Raw genomic sequence first — 14,473 nt, 5'->3', positions numbered from 1 at the left:
TGAACAGACCGGTAAAGACTCTGGAGAATTTAATTATTTCCGAATTGCACAAAAAAAAAACAAATATAAAAAAGTAGAGCGCTTTCTAGCTTCAGAATGACTCCGAGCCGACCTGATGTCTCCCGTCTCCTCCTCCTATGACCGATTCTCAATTCTCCAGCTCCGTCTGGACTCAGACAGTTCCTACAGTTTTAAAAAGACCCATTCATAAGAACACGAGCAGGATGTAAAAATTAAACACAACTGAAAAGAAAAAGAAAAAAAAAATACCCCAAATAAAACAAAACAAAAAAGGTAAATACAGTTAAAAAAAAAAAAAAAGGAGATTACTACAGCAAATTAACGACAGACTCTTGCACATAACCGACACGTCGAATGGCACCAAACACAAAACAAGTCAATTTAAAAAAAACAAAACAAAACAACTGTATTGAGGAGATTCTTGATGCAAGAGCTGGTAGTTTTTTTTCTAAGTTTGTAACGTTTTGAACTCGTCTCAGAGCTGCAGAGCGCAGAACTGCTGGTACACGGCCAGGATGTGGTGGTCGAGCTCGGCCGTGAACAGCAGGTTCTCCAGGGTTCCCATGTACTGCTGGATGGTCACATAGTGCTGGAGGGGGGAAGAGGGGGAAGAGGGAGGCCAGGGGTGATGTCAGTGTTAGAGAGACAAAATGTAGGTCGATAATAACTAAGAGTCCTCAGTTTACTGGAATAGTTTTAATGTTGAGTGTAATTCAGCAGCTAAATCCCTGTTTTGTTGAATTCCCTGGTTGTAAAGACAAAAATCTCTTGTTTTCCTAAACACTGAAAAAAACCTAAAAGCACTTTTATGTGTTTTATTTCGAGTGTTGATCCACAAGAAGATATATTTGTGCTTTTAACTCATTGAGTGCCGCGCTCCTTTCCAAAGTTTTAGTCAAGTGTACCGGCAAATTAGACCATATTTGACTTTTTATTTTAGAGCCATAGTGTATTCTATATTATTGCCACCAACACATACTGTAGCTCATTTGAAAGGTTTAACTTTATCCTTCAAATGGCCACAAACCGTTTGTTTCTACGTGCCTCCGTTCCTGAGAAAAGTCAAGCTAAACATGGCTGGGTTTCACCAAAATCCCTCCTTTTTTTCTAGAAAAGGAGATAGAGCGTCTTTTATGAAAGCTGCGCTGTTTGTGTCTGTCGCTCTTCTGATATACACAACAATTGTTGTTCTATTCACAAAACCACCATCGGGGGCGGGGGGGGGCGCCACTAAACAGCAATAACACAGACGCACCGTGCCGTGTCACAGCCTCTCGCCGCGGAACGTGAGGCTCTGCCGGCCACAGCGGCTCGCGAACACCGGTCCCGCCGGTGGTCGCAGTCCGTCTGTGGTACGGGTCGGTGCCGGCGGTCTGCTTTGGTCCAGAGACCATCAGATTTTACCGCGGGAGGACTTTGGGGAGGACACGGTGTTGCTCCAGATGAAGACCGGGCGGGACAGTGGGCTGAGAGCTTCCTGGTTCAGCTCCCAGCTGCTGCAGCCTCGCGGGTGAGAGCGGAGCAGCAGCGGAGCAGCTGCTGCATCCACATGCAGAACTCCGTTTGCAGAAGCTGAGTTATGATAAAAACTTCCAGATCATGAGCTGTCATGTGACTTTGATCGTCATCTATTTCAGTTCTCCTCGTCGTAGAGTCCCCAAATTTACATATAATGTGTATTAAAGTGTCTATTTTCATAATTTAAAAAAAAAGCAAAAAACGAAAAATTTCGTTTTTGGCACTCAACGCATGGGAACGAAAAACGAGAAATTACGTGGTTGGCACTCAATGAGTTAAGAACCAAAAACCATCTTAGTGTAGTCTTCCATCTCCTCTCTGGAACTCTAGTCACAACAGCCAATCAGAAAAGAGGAGGCTCCGAGACTCTCTCTGATTGGCTGACTGTTTTTACAGACTGATCCAATAAAAGTAGAGCAGATTTCAGAATAAAACACTCAGATAAACCAAATCCTGCAAAGTTGTTGGATGGTGGATCCAGGTGGTGGTGGTAGCTGAGGTTTTGGGTAACTGTTTTGTTGTGACATCACAAAGTGACAGGAAGTCCTGACGGCTGGTTTTAAGGCTCAGTTTCTGAATACAGGCTGTGTGCATTTCTCTGTGGACTGAGGCTTTGATACTTTCACAGTATTAATATAGAACCTAGAGCTGCTTTATAATCACACTACACATGGACATCTACCTTTATACTGTATGGAGCTTTAATACAAACATCTACCTTTATACTGTATGGAGCTTTAATACAAACATCTACCTTTATACTGTATGGAGCTTTAATACAAACATCTACCTTTATTTTGAAGGAGCTTTAATACAAACATCTACCTTTATTTTGAAGGAGCTTTAATATGAACATCTACCTTTATACTGTAAGGAGCTTTAATAAATGTAGATAAATGTTTTACCGTGAGGAAGATCTGCTGCAGTCTCTCGATACAGTTCTTGTACCAGGGCGTGCTGATGTCGACGCTGCCGGTCTCACAGCGAACCAGATGCTCCGTCAACAACATGATGAAACGCTGGAGAAAACAGAAAAACAAAACAAAACAGAAACAGTGAGTATGGTGCAGGGAAGAGTCTCACCTGGTCCAGTCTCCTGTGGACACCTGGTCCGTCCATCTGAGGCTTCAGTACCTGGAAGATGACGAGGAAGAGGTTCTTCTGTTCGCTCTGAGCCGACTCCACCTTCTCCTGTAGCCTCTCGATCTGCTCCTCCAGCTGACCCTCCTCGTCCTCGCTGTTCTTGTCCATCTCCTCGTCGTCACCGCTGTCCCTCTGCACAAACAAACAATATAACTTTATTATTAGCCACTGAATTCATTTACTTTGTTTGTTTTTCAAAATAAAAGCCTGACGATGACATGTTGGATGATCGTACCCTCTTGTGCTGCTGTTTCTCCAGCTTGTCCTTGGCCTCCTCCAGCTCCTTCTGGATCTTCTGCACGTGTTTGTTCATCTTCCGAATGGTCGAGTGTAAAATCTCCCAGATGAAAAGTCTGAATGAGGAGAAGAAGAGTTTTTCCTTTTAACGTTTTATTCTGTAAACTTCACAAGAGCTAACATCTGTGTGTGTCTGTTTAAAGGTCCAGTGTGTAATATTTGGCAAAGTTTATTGGCAAAAATCTAAATGAATATATTTGTTTAAGTGTTTAATCGCTTTAAAATAAAATCTGTTTGGTTTTTGTAGCCTTATAATTATCCTTTTATATAACTTAAAGCAAGGAGTCTGCTTTAGAGCAGTGGTTCTCAAACTTTTTTACATATAATTTGACACAAATTAGACCACAGACCCACATTGGACAAAACTTTGAAGCAAACACCAGAAATACACAAATATTTGTTCTGAGACTGAAGAACGTTACATTTTTAGTCAATGTACGTTCAAATTAGGGCCAATGGCGTGAATTTTTGGAAATATTGTAGAGAAATTTTTCCAATTCAATTCAATTCAATTTATTTAAAGTGGGACAATGCAAGTTCATGAACGAAACAAAATCGTAAACAAGCCGGATTGTAGCCACAGGCTAATTTCCATCCGCTGTCCCATACATAGATGTTCCCTGGTACAAAAAATAAAATAAATAAAAACAAAAAGGTTTAAACATTTCTAGAAAAAAAACTTGAAAAAGTGGTAAAATTTCTAAAAAAATATATATCTAAAATAATTAAATAAATAATAAAAAGTGGTAAAAACTTTTTAAAAAATTCTAGAAAAAAGTGGTAAAATGTCAAGAAAGGGTTGGGGACCCCCTTGAACCCTCTCAAGGACCCCTGGACTTTGAGAACCACTGCTTTAGAGAGTGTCGCCATCTTGCGCCACCATGTTCGTACGGCAGAGAGCGTGTGCATAAATAAACCAACGAAAAAGAAGGTGGAAGGAAAGAAGGAGGAGGAAGAAACGGCAGAGAACAAGTTAGTCGTTAGTCGGTGGAGAGAAGCGAGAAGTTGTTGAGTTATAAACCTGAAAGTTTGTGAATGGATCATCAACACACAAGGTTTGTTTTTTGTCCTCAGAGGCCACCGTCACTTTGCCGATGGGAGGGGCTAGATGTGACACCCCCCCGCCCCATTTTACACACTGGACCTTTAACGTCTGTGTGTGTGTGTGTGTGTGTGTGTTTAACATCTGTGTGAGTGAGTGTGTGTTCACCTGGTGAACTCGTGGGCCATGTCCTGAGAGAAGAGCCAGTTGGCCACGGCAGCACAGTCCACGATCTGTGTCCGAATCATTTTGTCCACCAACACGGCGATGATCTACGACAGGAAACAGCTCATTGGTCAAAGGTTCGGTCGACTGCTCTGCTCCAACACACACACACAAACACACACCTGACGGACGGACGTGGGCACACACACACACACACATCCAAACAGGTCTTTATTTTACCTGCGGGTGGTTCCTCCACACTTCATAAACCACTTTGAGGATGTGCAGCTTCCCCTCGTCGCTCTCGGCCAGAGTCTTCAGGATCTCATGGAACCTGGAGGGAAACAGATGCAGGTCAGAGCAGCACATCTGGATCATTACAGAGCTGCACATGACATCTGCACTTTGTATATCACATTGCACAATTGAAATTATGTTTTGTGTCTCCTTTATAAATTGATACAGATTTTGTTACAATTTCTTTTTTACTACTGCTAGCCTAAGTTATTTTATTTCTTCTAAGTTTGGTCCATCAGATTTCTGAGATCATTCATTCCATCAGCCGGTTTTTTTTTTTTTTGGGGGGGGGGGGCTGGTGACAGTATTTTGTCATTTAGAGATATCCAAAATCCCCTCTGTAAAAACTTCTGACTCTAATATGTCAACAAAATAAAACAAATATTTTGAAAGGGGCTTTATCCATTGTTCAGATTTTGGTTCTGGAAATGTATGCAAATTAGCGCATATTTCATCAGATATTGCCTCATTTATGTATTTAAACATAAAATTTGACAAAACATGTAATACAAAAAATATTTGTCTTAATGTAAGTGAGGTTTCATGGCGATACCTGTTAGTTAAAATGTTTACCCTATTCACCTGTAGTGTTCGATTTGCTTTTTAGTTTGGTTACATGAAGACAGGGATAAAAGGTGTTTTTTGTTGTCATGGTGAGTAAACTGACTTGGCGAGGGCGCTGAAGGAGTGGCTGAAGGACTTGGCCGCCAGGTTGAGAAGCGTCTGCAGGAAGACGTCGATCTTCAGAGGGTTGAAGCTCTCGCCTTCGTCTGGACGGAGGGAGAGAAGAGAAGAGAGAGAGAGTGTGAAGAAAATAAAATGAATGCAGTTTCCTCCAATAAGCTGGAATGATATTTATATACGTAAATGTCAAATCAGTCTGATCTAAACGCAGAACAGTGGAGAGTTTCAGGTCGTGTGAGAAGAAGATTAATTAAATATTAATGTCAAACAGCTGATTATTAAAAAACACGTCTCAACTAAAAGGAAAAACTAGAACCAGACAAAACGTCCTCACCATCGTCGTCCTCCTGGTTCGGGTTGGGAACGTCTTTGAGGATGGTCAGGATCTCCTCGTTGGACGCCCGGTTCTTGATGGCGTTTCCGACGGTGATGGACATGGCGTAACCAGGTAACGAAGACGCTGTGAGGGCGGAGAGAGAGAGAGAGAGAGAGAGAGAGAGAGAGAGAGAGAGAGAGAGAGAGAGAGACGTTAAGCTATAGAATGAACACAAAGGTTTGATGCTGACTGAAGCAAGAAGATGAGTTTTTAAAAGCGTCCTCCTCCTCCTCCTCCTCACCGGTGCTCTCGTCTGCGTATTTGTAAATGAAGATGGGCTCGGCGGGGATGAGAGCGGCGAAGGTGGGAGGGACGATGTCCACGATCCGCTGATGGTACGAAAGTCTGGAGAAGAAGAGCGACAAGACAAATCTGGGTCAAGATGAGACTTTATATTGATTAGAGGATCAAATTAACATGTTTTCAGTTATGACACAAGTAATTTATGACTCACAAACTCTCTTTATTAAAGCGAAAGTGTCAGATTGAGACTTTCTCAAAGGAATTTAAATCAAAAGCAACTGGACTTGATTATTTGTCTAGGAAGACGTTTTCCCACAAAAAAAGTTGTTTAAAAAAACTCTCAAAGAGGCTAAAAACACGTCTACTATTTCTCCCTCATTGAAAAATCCAGGATATATGAATATTCATGAGTATGCAAATGCATCATGACTAGGGGTGGGACGATATGACCGTTTCATGTCACGATTATTGTGGCTAAAATAATCGCCATTAACGATATTATCACGATAATAAAAGGAAATAGATACCTGCCGTAACGAGCATGAAATATAGCTAGTATGCCTAACACTCAATAATTGTAAACATGCAAAGCTATTGGCGACCACGATTTCAATTTAGGGCGTCTTTAAGATTTAAAACTCTTTATAACAACTTTATAAAAATGTGCATCATGAGTTAATACCTCATAGACTTCTCCAGAACTTCTTTGACGAACTTGGGTTTCGGTTTATCCAGATCCACGGTCAAGCAGTCGGCCCTTCACACACACACACACACACACACACACAGTCACGTTAACACATCATCAACACATCTTTAAAACCAAAACACAGCTGCTCGGCGTCGGTCCCTGAACGTCTCACCAGTCGTCCCAGCTCCATCGAAACTGGAAGTTGCTCAAGTGATGAGAAAACCAGTTGATTAGTCTGGAAGGGAAAAAGGAGACGAGGTGAAGATGATGATGTAATGATGACATCACAGCACAGACAGGAAACACCTGAGGGGCGTTCAGGTAACGTTAAGTGTGCGCTGAGCTCACCTGTCTATGCAGGTGGTGTTCATGGTGTCCAGCCTCATGTACATCATCTCTGTGGCTTGAGCCAACTGACGGACGGGAGTTAAGGTGAAACGTCTCGTATCCTCTAATCACTCAACTCTTGTGGATTATAATGGGTGCAACATTTAAAATTACACCACATTAAAAATAGTAATGCAATGAAATCAATGTTGGTGCTAATTTTTGAATGCCCCAACCCCCCACTATTCACTTTATTAAACATAAAACAAGAGGCAACATGTCTTCAAACTGGCATTTAAAGGGTTAAAATCCCCAAAATTAATGAACATTTGGTAGTTTTGAGCAGAGCTGAAGTGGTTTAAGAGATTTATGCAAAAAAAAGGAGAAAAAAATATTGATATGATGATGATATGTGATATGATTTTTGTAGCAGTTCTTTTGTGTGTCCATTCGGAAGGGTGCAAAAAGTGTTACCAGTGTATAAAATGACCTGTAAGAGTATATGACATTAGATTTCAAAAATTTGTCAAAAAAGGAACTTTCTTGCAGAAATCCATACCTTTAGCTGTAACACAACCAAAATGATCAGAAAATCAAAAAAGAAAAAAGGAAAAAAGGTCCAAAAAAGGAACAAGGGACCATCACATGCTCAATATAATTAATTAATCGAATTGAATCGTGAGCCCAGTGACGATGCACACAGCTGACTGACACAGTGATAAGCAAGGATACGACTTGTGGCAGCGAGCCCGGCTGCAGTTTGCAGAGCTCGATGAGCAGCGTCGTGTACATGACGTCCAGGTGAGGAGGAGCCGGCAGCTGGAACAGTTCTCCAAAGATCACCTGGAAACAAAAAAAACGGCATCAGTGTCTCAGACCGGCCGTCAGCGTTTCTGTCAGTTCATCCTCAGCTCATGAAAACAGCGTTTACCTCCACGATGTGATAGTTGAGAGGAATCTTATTTTTCCCTGGGTAACTGAGCAGCTGCGCTGCGCTGAGGGAGAAACAGAAGGTGTTATTACAAACAAGCAGGTCGATGATCAGCGTTAACAAAAGTGAAAGTCGACACTCACCATGTTTTCCTCTCCTTCCAGTGAGTCTTGATGATACAGTGCAGGTTTTCTTCAATGACGAATCTCTCCACAGAATGACTGCCGGGCATCACCGGCCCCTGAGAGACGAGAGCAGGGACACTGGACATGACAACAACGTCCTCTAACTGGACCGGAGCGGATCTGGTCCATATTCATGGAGTAGTTACAGGCCTGATAATGGGTTTTATCATGAAGATTATGCTCTAAAATGTACTAAATTACAAATAATGATTGTTTATGTCTTGTCACAACATGTATTTTGTATTGTATATTTGTATTCTCTTTCTTAACACTGGAATCAAAACACATTCAATTTATATACTCAACTTAAACAACCTCCTGGTTTTTTTAATTGGTAGATGATCCATTTATAATATTTTGGAAGCTTCTCTCGACAGGTTAGTTACAGGTGCATCATAATAAATTAGAATATCATGTAAAAAGTGAAACTAATACATTATAGATCCATTACACACAGAATGAAACATTTCATGTTTTTATTTATTTAATTTATTTTAATTGTGATTATTATGGCTTATATTTAATGAAGATCTCAACAATTTGAATCTTACAAAATACCAATTTAAAATAAACATTTTTATGGAAATGTTTTCCTTCTGAAAAGCATGTCCATCTTTATGCACTCGCTATTTTACTTGAACTACTGAAATGAACTTTTCCATGATATTCTAATACATTGAGATGCACCTGTAACAAAAACAAACTAGTATGATGTCGAACCAGTACCAATATGTACTTTTCCAAATAAAGCAGGAGCACTAAAAATGAAAAATGTCATTAAAACACTAAATAGAATAGATAAACTAAAATGGCATTCAAAATACTGGACTTTTCTTATTGCTTTAGTAAGTGTTACCTTTTCCTTAGGTGCAGTGCAAAGTATCTGTTTGATATTTATTCTTATTTATTGTCTTTTTTACTCTTTTTATGAACTTTTCACGTTTTTATAATTGTGTGCATTTGCTTAAAGTGTCTTAACTCTTTTATGTTTGTACTCTGAGTGCCCTCTGCACCCTAACAAATGTACAAATGGCAAATAAACTATCTTTTCAGTACCGGTTCGCTAAACAGGCTCAGTATGATGGTGAATACACCGTGTGTGTGTTTGTGTGTGTTTGTACCTCGGGGGCGTCGGTGTAGTCGAACATGCGGAAGACGACCCGGGGCATGGGGTACTGGGCGTCGGGCATGTGGCCCGGCGGGGTGAAGGGCGGCAGGTTGTGCTGCAGCGCCTCACACAGGACGCTGTCGAAGGCGATGTACGGGCGAAGGATGTGGCGCTCCTGCCAGCGATCCTTCTTCAGCTTCTGGATCTGAGCCCACAGGCAGTCCAGGTACTGAGGAGGAGGAGGGGGGGGGGGGGTAGAGAGAGGGAGGGGAGAGGTTTTTAACATCGACCTGACCTCGGCTTCAATATGAGAAGCTTTCAGCCTTTATTTAATCTGAAGAATCATTGAAAGCAAGCACCCGTTTTCAATGATGTCGAGAATACGAGACAGATATTTACAACACAATATACAGATAATAACAACAACACAGCATAGATTTTAAAAAACAACACAAAAGAAAGTTACATTCATTAAAAACAGTTAGATTCATAGACAGAGGAGTTTGTTACCATAGTTTTAAACTGACCCAGAGACACAAATGTCTGTAATTTTAATGTTAGTTGTAAGTTATCCCAGGCTGATGATGCAGAAAAACTAAAAGCAGTTCTTCCAAATGAGGAATTTTGAGTATGAGACTGATTTAGGTAGGTAATATATACGTATATAATATACTGTGTATGATTGCATGTTTCCTAGAAAGCTTTATAGATAAATAAATGAAGCAACTCTGCTGTGTGTCTCACCTCCTCCTGTGGATGAGGCTTCTCTGCCGTCCACACCTGCAGCATCGCCACGTGAGTCTTTACTCTCCTCCTGCAAAACGATGCAACGATCAGCTGACGCATGTGATTAAAAGCACAGACTGAGTTGTGAGCAGGAAATAAAAACATCTAATGAGCTCAGAGAGAAAGTTAAAGTAGAAAGTACAATGGTAAAAAGCTTTACAATCAAGCAGCTAATGTTAATCTACTGTTCTCTCACTTCTCATTTGGTTGCCATTCAACATTAGAAACTGCACAAGTAGAAACTCTTTCAAGAAGCAAATTATTCATTTCTTATTGGCCCAGTTGAGCAAATGCATAACCACCTGCTTCCTCTACATCACAGTGCTGTTCTTCACATTATTGTACATCTTGTGTTGAATGTTTGACTCTAGGAAGACAACTTGACAAGCCTTTAGCGGGGTTTTTTTGGTTCCTCCTGCACATTTGTGACATGTTGTATCTATTATATCTATATTGTACGTTTCTTTTTGTTGTTCTACTCTTTCATGTGCTAATGAATGAATCAAAAAGAATGAAATCAAATCTAAAAGGAGGTACAGAAAGACGAGGAAGGAAGTGTAGGAGACGAGGAAGGAAGGAAGGCGTCGTACTTGAGGTAGCCTTCGACCTGACTGAGGAGTCGGTCCATCTCCACGTCCTTCTTCTCGTAGAGCTCTTTCCCCACCCAGGGCAGACAGGACAGAACCACGTACACAAACCAGTCCGACCGAACCTGGACACACAAAACACAAACTCTCCTACATCACTGATAAACTAGGGAACCATCACACACATCTACTGTTTTTACAGTCAACGATACTAAAACCAAGGGATCAAATAGAAAATCAAACAGCACAAATCATGTTCAAAGCAAAAAAAAAAATCAGTTACCAGGAAACATTCAGCGCATGTTTAGAGGGAAGGGAAATATAATTTTGGGGGATTTTTGTACTTCACAAAAGCAAAAGTAAAAACTACAAGTAAAGGTTTTTGCGTGTCTCTATGTGGTGTGAAACTATGGAACGACGAATTAAAGCAAAGTCCAAACATGTATTTATTTTTTTTTTTTAATTTACCTTCTATTTTTTACATTTTCTTTTTTTTTCCCCTAACACAAACGATGTAATGGAGATTATAATTAAGGACGTGGGACAAGTGATTTATTCATGATTTGTGGAAAAGGGTGTGGGATTCAATTAGCACAGCTTCTTCTCACACCTTTTCGAATATGTATTATGCTTTTGTGTGTTTGTTTCCAATTTTTGTTCTTCAACTTGTTTATGCTGAAATTGTGCCTTATTTTGTTTTACATGTTCGAAATAAATATATAAAAAAATAAAACTTAAAAAAAAAACCCTAAACATTAAAATGTGTGTGTGAAACAGATGCGTTCTGCGCTGAACTTAAAGTTAAATATTAAAACAGTTCATTTCTAATCTCGTGTACTCCTCACTCTTCCACCCACCTGAGGTACGTCTTCCTCTTGAGTAACACTGACAAAATTTTCAAACATGGCGACCATGGAGGGAGCAGCGATCACATGGCAGTTCACCAGGTCGGACAGGAAACGCACCTGAACAGAGAAGACGTTATATTTCAGTCAGATGGCGATGCTTTTCAGAATCAGAATCAGCTTTAACACACGTTACTCTTTGTACTTAGATATAAAAATACGGAAAACAACTGAACAATAAATTAAAGAATACAAATAGACAATGAGGTAACATTTTAAAAGCTGTATTATTAGTGTATCTATATATTCTGTTTACCAAGTAAACGGCTTCATTGTACAAATTGTTTTTCAACGTCTCCTTCAGTTGTCTGATCATGGCTTCGACAAACTCGCCCCCGAAGTTGTAGTTCCTGGCGTTGAGGAGGCCGACTAGAGTCGTGTACACCGTCAGCTTCTCAGGGAGGAGGCGGGCGCTGGGGATGAAAGGACGAATCAGTGAGAACTGACGAAATAAAAGAGAGGTTGTTTTACCAGAAATGGGCCGATAAGCGCCGTCAACTTACACAGAACATAAAATGCGCAGGATTTTGTTTTTGTAGTTTGGAAGATCGGCCTCTAAAACACCAGCGAGGCCCTCCAGGTTGCTCTCCAGAGACGACGTACTCTGTAAGGACAGACGAGACAATTCAGCATTCAGAATAATAATCAGAATAATAATAATAATAATAATAATAAACAACAGAAGAAGCAATTTACTGTTCAACTAGAGTAGCTTTTAACTTTTTAATGTGTGAGCTTCATTGTAACAAACACCACCAAATGCTCCGGTCATGAATCACCATGAAACATCCCAAGTTTATCACTTACATTAAGACAAATATTTCTTGTATTACAAGTTTTGTCAAATGTTATGTTTAAATATGTAAATGAGGCAATATCTAATGAAATATGCCCTAATTTGCATATATTTCCAGAACCAAAATCTGAACAATGGATAAAGCCCCTTTCAAAAAAACCCTTGTTTTATTTTGTTGACATATTAGAGTCAGAAGTTTTTACAGAGGAGGATTTTGGATATCTCCTATCTCCTAAATTTCTCCATGTTTTTAGGAATAAAATGTTTTATAAATCAGGCTTTGAATGAAATATCAACAAAACCCTCTGTAGAAACCTTTAGAATATAGACAGGAATAAAACTGGAAGGTTTGGTGTCTGTAAGTGCTGCTGAAGTGGAGATTTCTAGCTCAGAGTTTGAGGAAAAACTTATTTTGAGAAAACGGCCTTTAAAGACTTGTACTGTAAAATTCTATAGATTGTTAATGTAAATCGTACTTTTTTGCGATTGGTTGCGGATACGGAGGAAATGACAATTAATTTTTGGAGCCTACATAATTGTTCGGGAGAGAGAGAGCTTTTACAATGATACCTGACATGACATGGGTCAGACTAACTTTTGGTGAATTTAGGAGAAATCTACTGACGAAAGAGACAAAATGAATTCAAATAACCATGTTAATGTGGATTTTCGACCATTTCTTTCAACTTTTCTGAAAGAATACATGTCAAAATTGATCAGTGCATGAAAATGTTGTGTTTTTGTCTGTAGTGTTTCACCTTAAATTTACATTCAAATGATCATAAATGTGCATTGTCCCTTCTTTTTTTAAATAAAAAAATGAAATAAAAAAATTGAGTCTCTTTACCTTCTCCCCCACGCGACATATCAGTGACTCCAGACGATCTTCAATCTCGATGGGCTCCGACGTTCTCCTCCGTTTGTGGGGCTGACCTCCTGCAAGGTTGAAGGAGAAACACAATAATCACAGAGTGATTGAGAGAAACATCAGCTGAGTTATGTGACTGAAGGACGGCCTTGGTGGATCCAAAAATAGATGCGTGCATGGAGGATCCATGAAAGTACAATTAGTAAAACTTCAGCTTCGGCTTCAGCTCTGCTTTCATCTGTGGTTTGTCCTTTTAAACATGAACACGTTAACCCGTCAATGAAAAAGCAAATCACTCTGCAGAAACAGATGTGTTATGTCTTCTGTTGATCTTGAGGAACTTTTCAAGGACTAAAAAAAAAAGCACACATCTATTTGAATTGTCTAATCTATGCATGTATTTATCCAGCTGCTGTCTGCTGCATATCCAGTATCAGCAACATTGATTTAATTTGATTAAATGTCAGTAAATTAATCTACTAGTTTTACTATTCATAGGTATGTGTTTGAGTAAAATGAACACTTTTGTTTCATTCTATAACCTACGGACAAAATTTCTCCCAAATTGGAAATAAAAATATTGTCATTTAGAGCATTTTTTTTTTTAGCAGAAAATGGCAGCAGGTCAAAATAACAAAAAAGGTCTGGTGTTTTCAGACCTTGTATAATGCAAAGAAAACAAGTTCATATTCATTTTAAAACAACACAACACTGCTTTTTAAACTTAGGAAGAGTTTAGAAAGGAACATTGGTGGAATAATCACAATTTTTAATTTCTCAGCAGCAGTGTTATTTATTTATTTATTTGTAATCTTTCTTCCTCATTAAATATGATTTGGTTCAGCGTGAGGCGTGCTTGTGTTGGAGTTCAATAGACACTGGAATCGATGGCTGCCATGCATGTAGAGAAGCTGATTTATTAAGAACATTTTGTAGTGGTCTCTTTATTTATTTACAGATCTGTATATATAGAAAATGTAGGTTTTTTCTCACGGTTTTCCAGCCGCCGGTCACCGCCCCCATATTAAACCACACACGTTAACAGCGGCTAACGGTAACGTTAAATGTTACCGGTTAACTCGAGCAGAGCTGCACTTTGCTGCTCGTTTTTACCCACGTTAATTAAAAATAAACACTATCCCATTTATCACATTTTATATAACGACGACAAAACCTAAATCTGGCTTCGTTAAATACTTTATCTATAATCATGCGTGGCTGCACCAAAGCCAAAGATTAACACGCTAACGTTATTAGCATCGCTCGTTAGCCGGACGTTTGGTTTGAATCGCACTCATGTAACGTTCACGTACCGTCGTTCTCGTCGCTGGCTCGTCTCCTCGACATGTTTCTCTCTTCAAAAAAGTGAGTTAATATTTTTAAAACAAAAAAATATGAAGTCGGTTGATTGAACGAGCGCTTCTGGACTGGATGATCACTGGTTTTTCAGCCTGGCCGCAGCAGGAAAATAAAAGCGGTCTGATTCAAGTGAGGCACTTCCGA

General features: G+C 39.7%; 1 protein-coding gene across 1 annotated transcript; it reads right to left on the bottom strand.

The window, feature by feature from the left end:
- Positions 1-12: 12 nt before the first annotated feature.
- Positions 13-14,472, bottom strand: ncbp1 (nuclear cap binding protein subunit 1). Its single transcript, XM_085789237.1, has 23 exons — positions 14,284-14,472; positions 12,950-13,038; positions 11,810-11,910; positions 11,563-11,719; positions 11,259-11,366; positions 10,405-10,526; positions 9,773-9,842; positions 9,042-9,257; positions 7,879-7,976; positions 7,736-7,799; positions 7,537-7,647; positions 6,826-6,890; positions 6,650-6,712; positions 6,469-6,543; positions 5,785-5,888; positions 5,502-5,627; positions 5,151-5,253; positions 4,427-4,520; positions 4,190-4,293; positions 2,918-3,035; positions 2,674-2,814; positions 2,445-2,558; positions 13-610 (listed from the first exon to the last, which is right to left on the bottom strand). The coding sequence occupies exons 1-23, from the start codon at positions 14,315-14,317 to the stop codon at positions 497-499; spliced, it is 2,391 nt and encodes a 796-aa protein (XP_085645363.1). The 5' UTR covers positions 14,318-14,472; the 3' UTR covers positions 13-496.
- Between the last annotated feature and the right edge of the window lies 1 nt (position 14,473).

The sequence above is a fragment of the Trachurus japonicus genome, chromosome 10 (assembly GCF_045865225.1).
Source record: "Trachurus japonicus isolate A0001 chromosome 10, Traja_1.0".
Taxonomy (NCBI): domain Eukaryota; kingdom Metazoa; phylum Chordata; class Actinopteri; order Carangiformes; family Carangidae; genus Trachurus; species Trachurus japonicus.
Note: the sequence above shows the minus strand (reverse complement) of the source record. Positions and strands in the feature narration are given on the sequence as shown.